Source organism: Podarcis cretensis (genome assembly GCF_951804945.1).
Source record: "Podarcis cretensis genome assembly, chromosome: 10".
Taxonomy (NCBI): domain Eukaryota; kingdom Metazoa; phylum Chordata; class Lepidosauria; order Squamata; family Lacertidae; genus Podarcis; species Podarcis cretensis.
The window spans coordinates 26,771,343-26,784,069 of NC_137179.1; the positions used below are offsets into that span (position 1 = coordinate 26,771,343).

Genomic DNA, 12,727 nt, shown 5'->3' on the forward strand with positions numbered 1-12,727 from the left:
GTGGACCAGAGAGAAAACTTCAGCAGCCAGGTCTACTCCCTGGCCCCACCCCCCAAGTGGCCATGGATTAGTGCAAATTCAAACCTGGGTCCTGTGGGAACCCAGAGAGCACCACGGCAAACAGGGGAAGGGACCAGTGTCCGAAACAAACATTGCATGGGTCTGGGGGGAGGAAGGAGCCGCTGTGCTGCTGGGTTGCAAGTGCCGCCTACCCTTGGACCGGGTAAGCGGCCATTGCAGCATAAGGGCCTTTTTTACTCATTTTCAAGATATTTGTTTGAAATGGAGATGCATCTTGACACAGCCACCTGACTTGCCCCCCCCTCCACATGTTACTTTGCCACATGAAATATCAGTTCAAGATCATGAACTCCAAATCTCTTGCTTTCTTAGCCGACAGTGCCAATAAATGCCCACATCCCCCAGAGTGAGCTTAAGCAAGGCAGTGACATATCTGATAATTATATAGGTGCAACTAATTCTTGGACCCTTTGAGCCTGGTTAGATTTTGCCTGCTGACTGTGGAGAGAGAGGGAGGGAGAAATAAAAGCGGCCTCATTGCATTCACTTGCGCTCTCCCCTGAACTTTCTAGCCATGAGCAGCTTTTCCTTAAACCTGTTGTTCTGGACATTCCTTTGCCAACTGACCTCTTGTTATGTAATGTTAAAAATCTGCTCTGGTTTGTTTTTCTTGGCTGCAACATCTCAATCATAAGACTGGTTAAAATATCTTTAGAAGAGGGAGAAAAAAGGAACAAATAGAGACTCTGGCAGTGCTTGCAGAAATCTGAAACATATTAGACAAAGCAATGGTTTAGAAAAACAACCACTTGCCTGCTTCCTAATAACAGTAATTCTCTTTATAAGGCATCATCCAGCTAAGTATAAAAGCTGTGCAGCACCAAAGCCATCGCAAACTATACTTGCTGCCAAAACCAACCTCGACACACCTCCTTCCCTGGAGTGGAATTTTTGCTTGAAATCTCAGTTTCCCTTACTTTATTTAAAGCTGTGTAGCTCCATTGGTCTTTCTTTCTTAAAAAATCAAATCGCTTGTGGGTATTGTGCTTATGGCAGTGGTTGATAACAGCTAGGGTCTGCATTTATTTGAGTAAAGGCAAATGACATCAATAACTTTTGTACAGGCTACATAGGAGCAAGCTAGAGGTTTTGGCAGCCCAGCCCATGTGTTAAAACGTAGGCTGTGCTGAATTCCTATAAAGCAGAGATTGATCTGGTAATATAAAGCACCACAAGGTGTAAATAGATTGGATCCCAAGGGTTTGGACACATCCCTGTGCCAAACCTAAAATCTGCCAGGTGAATCCAGTGGTGAAACTTTTGGGTCAACTAAGGATTGTTTCTCCCACATGATCATGTTCAGAGAAGTGATGTGTGAGATTATTCCCAGAATTCTGCTCTCCTCTAACTTTTACTGAGGAAGATTCAATTCCCTGTATGTTGTGAGAATGAGACATTTTGCCACTATCTGGCTACAGGACACAATGACTTATACTCACCCAGACACAGAGATTTGCTGATAAATATAGGAGACCGGGCTATGGTTGACTTCAACCTACTTAGCCTTACCGAGCAAATAGAAAATATGAAAGCAGTGGCATAGTTGCTTTAACAAATTTAGCTGTTAGAATCTACATAACTGTAGATTCCAATTTGGGCCTGACAGATTTCATGGTGAGCTTTATCCTCCATAAATTTATCTAAACCTCTTGTAAAGCTGCCCCAGTTGGTGGACCTCATTACATTACAATATATTCCACGGTTTAACTATATGTTGAAACTGTACAGTTGCATGAGTAAACCTTTTGAGTTTGTGTTATGAAATATTATTTTCTTTCCCAACTGCATACTAAAGAGAACTAAAGAGAATATTTCTGATATGGCTTCAGTCCATGATGTTTTGTTATTGCTTGGGAATATAAAGGCAGCGTGTTCTGGGAATTTTCCAAAAGTACTGTAGCTGACCGTGCAACAAAGGAGGTCAGCATTACTACTGACACTGTTGGCGTCTCTACTCAATTTGAGGCACACAGCACATGCAGCTGCCAATATCTTCACTCCAGCCCATTCTAAGGCAGAGGATAGGAAAGTTTTTATAGCTGTAAGGGAAAGCAGTTAGTATTTAAACCATGAATTAAAACTCATGAAGTGGCAACAACCATTCTGTCTCGTGACATCCGTCTTAAGGCCACTGTAAAATGAGATGGACCACATGATTTGTACGTAGATTTTTCCTGCACAGTCTCACCTAATCCCCAGGAATGGAGGATTGCTTAATGGAATGCTGAGTCAGTGGGAACTGGTGCTGTTCTAGCAGGCGCTACCAGGCAATGCTCATTAATACTTTGTTCTCTAACATTCATTTCCTAAAATACAGGACTGTGGAGACAGAAAGATTCTAAGAGTAGTAATGTCGCCTTCTTGACAAAACCAACAGTCTACTCAGAATTACTCCTGTGTTGGAGTGGGTGCAGGTTACGAAAGATCCCACGGGATTGTGCCCGGAATAAAAGCTGCAGGATATTCTGTGTGTGTTTTTAAGAACAAAAAAACAATGATTAGAGCTTTCTTTTCAGGAGACTTTCCTTGTTTCCACAGGCTGCCCTTGTTCATTGTACAAGGTAGCAAAACGTGCCCATCCATCTCTGAAAAAGAGTTTCAGCATGCCTTACATTACTATCCCAAACCAGAACCAGTTAACTATCATAAGCGCTCCCTTCCCAGCAACTTTGGGAGCTGTAGTACTGTGAGAGGCACAAACATCTGGAAACATGAGGGGCATACATTATAATATAGTTTTTAACTTCTGGAGCTGAGGAAGTCATTCAGTAATGGAAAAGGGACATTACTGTGCTCTAATATTAGTGGTCCATTGAGTACACACACTTATGCTTGATGCTGTACAAACCCACCATCTGCCAAATTTCCTGGGGCCACCATGCTAGAAAATGTACTGCAACATATTAAAATGAAATACAGGGTTGCCATCCTGGAGTTAGCTGTTTGAATACTCAGAGCTAAGAAATTCCAAGCTCAGTTATTTTTTGGTTGCATGATATTTTATTAAAAATTCTCTCTCTCTCTCTCTCTCTCTCTCTCTCTCTCTCTCTCTCTCTCTCCTTTTTAAAGATGTACAGGGGTTTTGACAAGATGCCACATGTTCAATATATCTACACAGAGGCCTCTGAAAGCCTTTGCGGGGTCAAGCTGGAGGTCAACAAGTACCAGTATTTGATTACAGGTAAAGAAATAGCAGAGTTGTCTGTTGCAGCTTGCTTGTAGGGTGTATTTGTTTCAACTGTATTTTTAGAGGAGTTGCAGCTTAGTGCTAGTGGATGTGGATTACAAGTATTTAACCCACAAGTCTCAAAAACTAAAGTTTTGATTTAACTCTGCTTCCAAAATTATCTGTGCCAATCAGGTGTCGTCTGACTGGAACAGGTGCAGGAGAAGTGACTGTTAGTTTTACATTGTAGAAGACAGTATCTTATTAATGAAAATTCACACAAATTTGGGAATTATCAACATTTCAAAATTCAAAGTCAATTTTATTCTGAACATTTTCCAGTTGAACTTTGAGAGCTAATTTTTTTTTTAAAAAGAATTTTCAATCTTGATGAATACCAAATTCAGGTCTTCTAGTAACTGGTATTCTTTTCTTAATCTACCATCATTCAGAATTGGAAATATTGGGCAATATTGAAATATTGACACATGTGAAATTGAATTTTTTGCAGTCATATTCAGATTAGCATAATTGCCTAGGGAATTCCTCCCACCCACCTCATCTTCTCAGTGCTAATTATATAGGTGTTGAAGGCACAAGCCCTGCATGAAAATAAGCAGGCATGACATAGTAGGATACAGTTCCTTACTATATTTCAAAAGGTAGCCATGCTGTTGCTAATTCCTCGCATGTGGGAGGGACTTTTGTAGCTGGTATCAACTTCCAAACTGCAGAAATACTGGCACGGATATTTTCCACATCTGGGAATTTAACAAATTATTTACACTTGAATGGCTCATTTGCAGTTTTATTTTCTAGGCCGAGTTTATGATGGAAAGGTTTACACAGGACTGTGTAACCTGAATGAGAAGTGGGATCGACTGACTCTCTCCCAGCGCAAAGGACTCAACCATCGTTACCACCTCGGTTGTGGCTGCAAGGTGTGTGCTGTCTACGGTGACCACTCCTTGAGTTGTCAACAACTTCATATATTGGGGATGGACTGGGAAGGGAGAGGCAATAGAAGGGGAACTTTGGAATTTTATTCCCTGTGAAAATCTGGGAAGAAAAGAGCAAAATGAAAGCTCTGCAAGGGCTAGGAGCTCAGTCACACAGCATGCATCTCCCACAGGCTTAAGCAGAAGTAAGGAACCAAAGGGCCAGATTCCCTTCTGGGCAATCTTCTGGGGGCCACATACCAGTAGTAGGTGGGACCAGCAGCAAAACTGAGTGGTGCAACAAATGTAAATTTTATATTATCAGCAGACTAGTTTCTACATACACATTTCATGGTATCTTCAATCCAGGCAAGCAAGCAAGAGGTATTATCAGAGTCCATGGACACATTCCAGCCACACAGAAATGTTCAAGGACAGTGCACAGCAGGGACAGTGAGGAATGTGGCTGAGGACAGGATGTTGCCTGGGAAGAGTCCTGAGGGCCCAATAGAGAGGCCAGGAGGGCTGCATTTGGCTCCCTGAGGTTCCCTGCCAGGGACAGGGGCTTAGGGTAGTTCCATTAATCAAGGCACAGGTCAAGTTCAAGAATATGATTTTTGGATCGGCTCATTACAAAAATACTAGAAATATACTTTTCAGCTTTACAATTCGGTTGAATTTCCCTGCAACCCATGATCTGAACTCAGAGGTTTCCATATTGACGTGTTACTTTTCAAAGGAAACAAAACAAACTAATATAGGCACAGGACTTAAGTAAAGGTAAAGGGACCCCTGACCATTAGGTGCAGTCGTGGCCGACTCTGGGGTTGTGGCGCTCATCTCGCTTTATTGGCTGAGGGAGCCGGTGTACAGCTTCCGGGTCATGTGGCCAGCATGACTAAGCCACTTCTGGTGAACCAGAGCAGCACATTCCTGCTGGAGCGGTACCTATTTATCTACTTGCACTTGACGTGCTTTCGAATTGCTAGGTTGGCAGGAGCAGGGACTGAACTGAGCAACGGGAGCTCACCCCGTTGCGGGGATTCGAACCGCCGACCTTCTGATCGGCAAGTCCTAGGCTCTGTGGTTTAACCCACAGCGCCACTCGCGTCCCCAGGCACAGGACGTACCAGGCAGTAAATCAAATCAAACTCAAATGGGGTTTAATTCTGAGTGGGCAAGTATAGCAACGCAACGTTAAGAGAAAAAGCTGCAAAGCGCCTGACTCGTCTTAAACCATTTTAGCCAACCCCCATCACTTGTTTTCTTTTTGAAACTACAGATTAAGCCCTGCTACTACCTTCCGTGCTTTGTGACCTCCAAGAATGAGTGCCTGTGGACAGACATGCTTTCCAGCTTTGGCCAGCCAGGGTACCAGTCAAAGCATTATGCCTGCATCAAGCAGAAGGAGGGCTACTGCAGCTGGTACAGAGGATGGGCACCTCCTGATAAAACTACCATCAATGCCACAGACCCCTGAACACCCTCTTTTCTTTGTTCCTTCCCTCCCATGCGGCTGAGCATTCTTTGGACACTAACTCATATCAGATCATGATGACAACCATGATATTAGTGCCTGTTTCTTGCGAATTTTAGCACTTCGAACTTTGGTGTTTGTTTGTTTTTTAAATCTATGCTGTCTTAACTGATTATCTTTTTGTTTTTTGTTTTAAATCACTTAAAAACAACAACACAATCGCTGTCACCCATTTTTGGTCAGAAGAGATTTATCTGGGAACTTCTGTTTGCACACCAGATAAATAAGGGAGCTTTGGCTCTCAGTTATGTATCACTCTCTATATAGCAATATAATCTATATTTTTGTAGGAAAACAAAAATCTCAAAAATTTCCCAGATGGGTATTGTATCACAATTCCAGCCCCTTCCCCAAGCTGCTTCTTCACTTACACATTCACTCCTCAGACCATGTAGATACTCTTTTTAAAAATAAATAATGCAACCAGTTAGGATAAACAATGTGAGTAAATTTAAGCCATACACCGGATGGATGAAAAGAAAGTGATGATGTTTGAACTGGATGGAGCACTGGGGGGATTCAGCTGTCATGTGCATTAAAAGCACTACATCAAAATGCCTGTCTCGTTTGAAATGTGAATGTAAAAGCTCCATTGTAGTTCTGGGTTGTGCAAGAGCATAAATAACAGCTTTTAAAAATAAACACCAATTAATGGGAGTGAATCCCTCTTCTAAGTACGGAGCAAACAAGTTCAGAACCAAATCAACACCAGGCATTTTGGGGTTTTTAGCCAGGCTTCCAAGAGGCCTTTTCAACATAAACCCCTAATACATGCAAACGTATCAATACAAAATAAAACAAATAAATACACTTAAACAAAGATACTTGGAAAGAGAGGCAAAGGGAAGTCTGGAGAAAAGGAAAAAAAAAGTAATCTAATTAAGGCTATTGGCATTAAGAAATTAGATGCCAAAACACTGTTTTGTTGAATGGAAATGTATATAGATATGATGATATAAGCTATTTTTGACAGGACATGGAATTGTTTCATGCTATAAGCAATGACAAGTTTGAATCTTCACATTCCAAGTCACTGGATACTATTTTATTTTTTTGTTTAAAACTAAAGAGGTTGACTTTCCGGTGTTTCTGCAGTAGTGACAATAATGGGTGTTTATTCCCCATGCTATGTGCTTCCCTCCTCTCCTTTTAGCTGCAGTAAGGGCCAACGCACACAGCTATTCGAAGACTGAAAAGTCACTATGTTTTCTCCTATCCACCAGTCATTAACAAAGCAGTCTTGGGAAAGTGCCCTGGTTAATCAAAGTGAAAAACAATTCTGTTTCTAGGACTTTTCATTGTGTGGCAATTATACTACACAGGAGTCTTTTCACACTACCACATTGCCATATGAATTCTATGCGGAGAAACACTCCTTGGTCATTCTTTTTCCTCCTCTGAAATGATCTGCATCAGTCTGATAGTAGCCAGAAAAATACGCTAGATAGGTATATAACACACCCATCTGTGCTACCAGAGAAATACTTAGGAAGTACAGAATTTCCTAAGGCTCTAGAAATCACCTTCTTGCAATGCAATCCTATGCATGTCTTCACAGAAGTATGTCCCGTTGAGTTTAGTGGGACTTACTCCTAGGTAAGTATGTATAGGATTGTAGCCTAAAGGAACATTTTAGTGATGTATTACCTTGCTGGCTATGATTAAGCAGAGCTATGCTTGTGGGCTCAGTAAACCTTCTGGCAATAGGGATGAAGGAGGAGGTTTTCCCACCTTCACTGTGGACTTGGTAATTTGTTTGTTTTTATTATGAAAAAGTATAATATAAAAATATTGTAATAAAAGTATTTTACATTATAATATTGTCAAGAAGCAGGGTTACTGATGGGATGGGCAACTATATACTTTGCGGAGGCTGTGAAATGGGGTGAAATATTGACAATGAACACAAGTTTTCTTTACAGTACTTTTTAAAAGTTGGTTTTTTGTGTGTCTTAATTTGCTATCTGTCTTCAATTCATTCCAGTGTAGAAAACAGAGCTGTCATAAGCTGGAAAGCGATCAACTTAAGCATGTGCCTAGCTACCTTCTTACAGGCAGGGAGAGCTTCATGTGTGCACTGGAGCTCCCACAACCACGAGAGTCATGACCTGGGGTTCATAATCCCCGTACTGTACACAGAAAACCAGCATATCCCAGAGAAATCTAAGCTAGGCCCCTTTTTGCTGATGTCATATTTTTCTGTAGGAAGTTATTTTAACACGAGGGAGCATTCAGTCATGCAATCCGTAGTCTGTAGACTGAAGTGGTTTTATCATGTGGTCTGCTGGTTGTGCATATTCGTCCTAATCTCAAGGCTGCACCCTATGTTCTTGCTTGCTACACTAGGCCAGTAGCAAAGTTCATCCAGTGTTCCCTCTGGCAGCAGAGTTGGACCCTGAGGCAGTGCTGGATTTAGGGCGGTGCTGACAGTTCCCCACGTAGGGTGCTGAGCTGAGGGGGTGCAAAATTGAGAAGATCCATTTAAGGGTGCTAAATTTTGGGCTCACACAGGGTGCCATATTATGAAAGATTACCAAAGTCCACCCCTGTCTGGAGCTGGGCTTTTTGTACAGCGAGCGGGCATCCATAGCAAGAAGTGAAAAAGAGCAAGTTTTGCCAATTGTAAGATAGGATTCAGTGTGCCTGGTTTCGTACTGGTTTCCAGGGAGGAAATATCGACCCTTTAGGGCACTTATTTAAAGCCATCATTGTGATGGAATTGCTGACACTTTCACAGAGCTATTGGCAGCAGAAGCGTTCTTGAACTGATACTTCTGAAGAGCTACAATGGTGATAACTGCAGCACTAACATACTTCTAATCTAGCCAAAATCAATGCCATTGTTCTAAAGGTCTATCCATTTTAGTATTGAACCACAGGGGTGGATCCCTCTCCATACTTTGGAAATTAAAAGCTGCACAGTGGGCACTGATAATACAGCTTTTATTTAATGTCATACAGAGGATTGTATGGGCACAAAATAGTGCACTTCACTACAATATACGAAGACATATGAGAAGTGTTTTAATGTTTTGAACTTGTCAAAACCTCTGCGCAGATTCGCTGTCCCACATAAGGTTTGAGGACAGTAGCTCATTCATAGCCAGTAGGATGCACCCTCCAGACCTGTCTACGTACCTATAAATCAGATCTTGAAAAATTGCCAAGGCCACATAAAATCATATTGAGACTTGAGTTAATCCTATCTCCACCAAACCTTCACCCTTCTGAAATGGAAGTTAACAAGTCTAGCTTAAGTTGCAACAGGCCAAATTCAGTGAAGCCAGTGTTATGACTGATGTGGGTAGGGAGAGTATTTCAGTGTTTCTAGCAGTGGTTGTTATTTATCAGCTTGCTGGAGATAAGGTGGCCTAAGTTCAGTTTGGGTCGTTTCTGAGATAAACCTAACATGAATTCAGATCTTGAAAGGCAAGAAGGGGAAGCAGCTTCCTGTTGACTGGGTTGTTAAAAAATGTGATCTGTATTTCCACTGAATGGCAGCTCCGCATTTGTATTATTTTCACTGACTGTAGAATTTTAAGATCATAGCTGAGACTTTACAGCTCTGCTATAAAGCTATTGTAGAAATCTCTTTAATTGCCAAGAAGGTATGTGTCTTTATACAGGCTATAATATATGTGTGTGCTTTGTAGGAAAACAAACAAAAAACAAACAAACAGGCCCCCCATCGGGGGGGGGGAGTAAGTTCTTTTTGTATACAGATTTCCATTGTACATTACAGAAAGTAAAGAGTTGTTGGAGGGCATGCAACACAGTTAAGAAGGCAAGGGCAGAAGAGAACAACCTTTCACCACGCTGATAATCAAGCCATCAAAGAGGGTTGTTTGGGGTTTTGTTTTGTTTTAATAAGGAGTCAAATGGAGGGTAAAGATTGAGGGGGAAGAACCCAGCAAAAAATACATTTCTTTTGGGAGATCTCCACATTTTTTAGTGTTACTAATAATCAGTAGTGGATGTTGGGGTGGGGTAGTTGCTGCTGCTTACTGGGAGGGAGGTTGGGGGGCAACGGGGTAGGGAGGAAGCTTGGTGCTGTGCAAATGCACTGGCAGGAGCGCCATATTTGCTGCATCTGAACAGCATCAAACTCCCCTGCTACCTTGGCTTTCCCACCCCTCATCCCGGTAAGCAGTAATGACTCTGCTGCCAGGAAGTCAGGTAAGCACCGCTCCCCCATCCTACTGTCTGCTACTGCTAACAATTTTTTTATAAATCATTAAAAATAAAACAAAATTGCAAACTGCTTTATAATCTTTGCTTCATTCCCTTGCACAACAACCCTTGCCATCATTCCCATTTTACAGGTTGCCAGGACAAGAGCGGGACTTGAAACAGGTAACCCTGACCCAAGTGCAACTCTCTATCCACCACACTGGCTTCTCAGCATTATAGCTATTAAGCTGTGCTTTGCACTTGGTGCATGGGCCTGAGCCATACCTGTTGAAGTCAACTGGCACCTTTCCATTGATTCCAGATGTTTTGAGATGTAGGTCTGTGCAAGCCCAATGAAGAACCCTTACTCATTTCAAAGAAAGCTTAATCCTATGCCTTTCCGAATAAAGGAACCCCACTGAGTTCAACGGAACTTACTCCCAGGCAAGTATGCACAGGATTGCAGCCTTCTGCAGTCTTAGTATGTCCCATCAAACTTAGTGGGGCTCTCTTGTGAACATACAGGCACTGGGTTGGGCTGTAAATCTGCATTCTTTTATCTTCTCCATTACTATCAGTCTGGGAGAAAACGTCTCCCCAGAAGGAATGTAATTTTTGCTTAGTTTTGTAGCACCGTTTACAGTTTTCCTCCTTGTTTTTGTTATTTATAAATTTTATATTCGATGAATGTATATTGTCTTTTAAGGTAATAATGTTCACTTTTTATAGTGTCCTTTTATTCTAAAACAATAAAGTGTTTTATTTCTATCACAGACATTTTCCCTTCTTTAATTTGGTTGACAGTTTTGAGCTATCTGACTGGCTATTGTTGGTTGGTGGCAGAATGCTGATGACTCATGTTTTTCAGACACTTAGGGTATGCTCACATTACCACTTACTCCGCAACCATATTGATCCTTTACAAATACTTCTGTTTGATGTGCTTTTTCTCAAACCGGCTTCAATCCAACTAGAAAACTTAAGCCACATTCACTTAATGCTTAAGAATAGTGTGTGCATTTAAGACAGCCATCGTGCCTTTGCAGATAAGTGTGCATACACAGAATACAGCTTCATAAATAGAGTTCTGGGGTGTGGGTTGCAGGGGGCGGGAAAACCAAAAAGGTAATGTATATTGAATGAAGACATCCCTGCCCCCACTCTGATGTGAACAACACTATACAAATGTGGCTTGAAACCCAGTGCGGAAAAACAACCTTGCTGCATTTTAAGCCACTAATGTGAACATGACCTTAAGCTCCACAGCTTTCAATGGGTCTTATTCCTAATTCCTTAGAATTCCCACTTTGACTTCTGCGTCATCCCTGGGAATTCTCATTTCCTCTTTCTCTGTGCCAAAGCTAGGAACAAAATCTAGCGTGTGTTGGTCACATAGCTTTCTCATAATTATTATGCGTGAAAATTGATTTTTATTTTTTATTTGGAGGAGAAGATAACGATCATATGGGGATCACTGGCCATGTGCAAACGCAAGCAAGATTTGCATTCATTTACATTAGTTCAAGTTCATTTTGCTACTTTCAAAACTGTATCCAGTAATCAAAACAATATATGGCGCGTCATTTGTGAGGTTCTGCTTTATCCATCTTGAACTGCGAACAGAGTTCAGAAGATTAACAAGTGCAAAACAAAGCTCTAGTTACATGAAAAGCTGAAATTCTATACCAAGTCAGACAATCAGTCCATCCAGCTCGGAATCCACACTGACTGGTAGCAACTCAGTCTATCTCAGCCCTACCCAATGAAGCAAGGGAATAGAATGAGAATCCTTCACAGAGAGCAGCTGGAGTAATCTAGTACAGTGTCCTCTCCTGCAGCAGCTCAGATCCAAGGGAGATTATGGCACTCACACTTTGAATAGTAGCATCCTCACTTCTTCTCATGCAAGAGGGTTCCCCCTCTGCTCTCCTTACACCTCATAAATTATCAGCAACTCTTGATGCCTCAGCCCTGGCTGCTTATAATTCTACAAACACAGATGTTTTAGGCCCATACACAGTATAATAATTAAACAACCACTTAGAGGTTTTATTTACAGTTAAGCATTATACAGCATTTGTTACATTAAGAAACAAGCTGGTTCAAACTGGAGTTTTTGAATGTTATTGCCCTAAGGCTATGTACAACAAAAGAAAAAGTTCCCCAGAAAAAGTATGGGATGGTTGGTGTTTTTTGTATACAGTACTGCTTTAATAACCTCTGCATTTCTTTTGTGGATTAAGTTCTTTCTTTCAAAAGAAAAAGTACTTTTGCTATGCATATCCAGACCTCTTTTTAGATGTATAAAAATAAATGCACCAAATCTTTTTCATGTCATAAGAAAAGATACCTGGACTTGCATGTAAATAGTTATAGTCCTTATTGAGATTTTAAATGAATAACAAGCAGTTATTTTCTGTGAACCGCCCTGAGACCTCCAGTATAGGGTGGTATATAAAGTCTATTATTATTATTATTATTATTATTATTATTATTATTAATAATATTAATTCTAGAGTCCACTGGATCACTGACAAAACCAAAGCTCCCAAAAGGAAAACTTGGGTGAGAGATGGGAAAATAATTTTATAACGAAAGGAAGTCAGTTTGGGTCACATTTTTCAAACAGACTTCACAGAGTAATCCTGATGTAAATGTTTATTAGCAATGGTATCACAGCTTTTTAAGTACTGTGTAGTTCTCATCACTGAAAAGTTCAGACCAGTTGTAATGCTGAATGCAAACCCACACATCTTTCCAAGTACTGTACCACACAGTCTGCTTTATTTGTCCAAACAGGAGGAACAAATTCCTGCAGAAACAGCTGCATTTACT

General features: G+C 41.1%; 2 protein-coding genes across 5 annotated transcripts in view; one reads left to right on the forward strand and one right to left on the reverse strand.

Moving 5' to 3' along the window:
• The window catches only part of TIMP3 (TIMP metallopeptidase inhibitor 3), a 46,399-nt gene extending 35,734 nt beyond the window's left edge, over window positions 1-10,665 (forward strand). Inside the window, exons 3-5 of the mRNA XM_079993125.1 lie at window positions 3,151-3,262; window positions 4,067-4,188; window positions 5,468-10,665. Coding sequence (XP_079849251.1) covers window positions 3,151-3,262; window positions 4,067-4,188; window positions 5,468-5,665 — 432 coding nt within the window. The 3' untranslated portion in view covers window positions 5,666-10,665. The remainder of the gene's footprint in view (window positions 1-3,150; window positions 3,263-4,066; window positions 4,189-5,467) is intronic.
• Window positions 1-12,727, reverse strand: part of SYN3 (synapsin III) — a 214,478-nt gene that overhangs the window by 138,789 nt on the left and 62,962 nt on the right. The gene's annotated exons all lie outside the window — the stretch shown is intronic.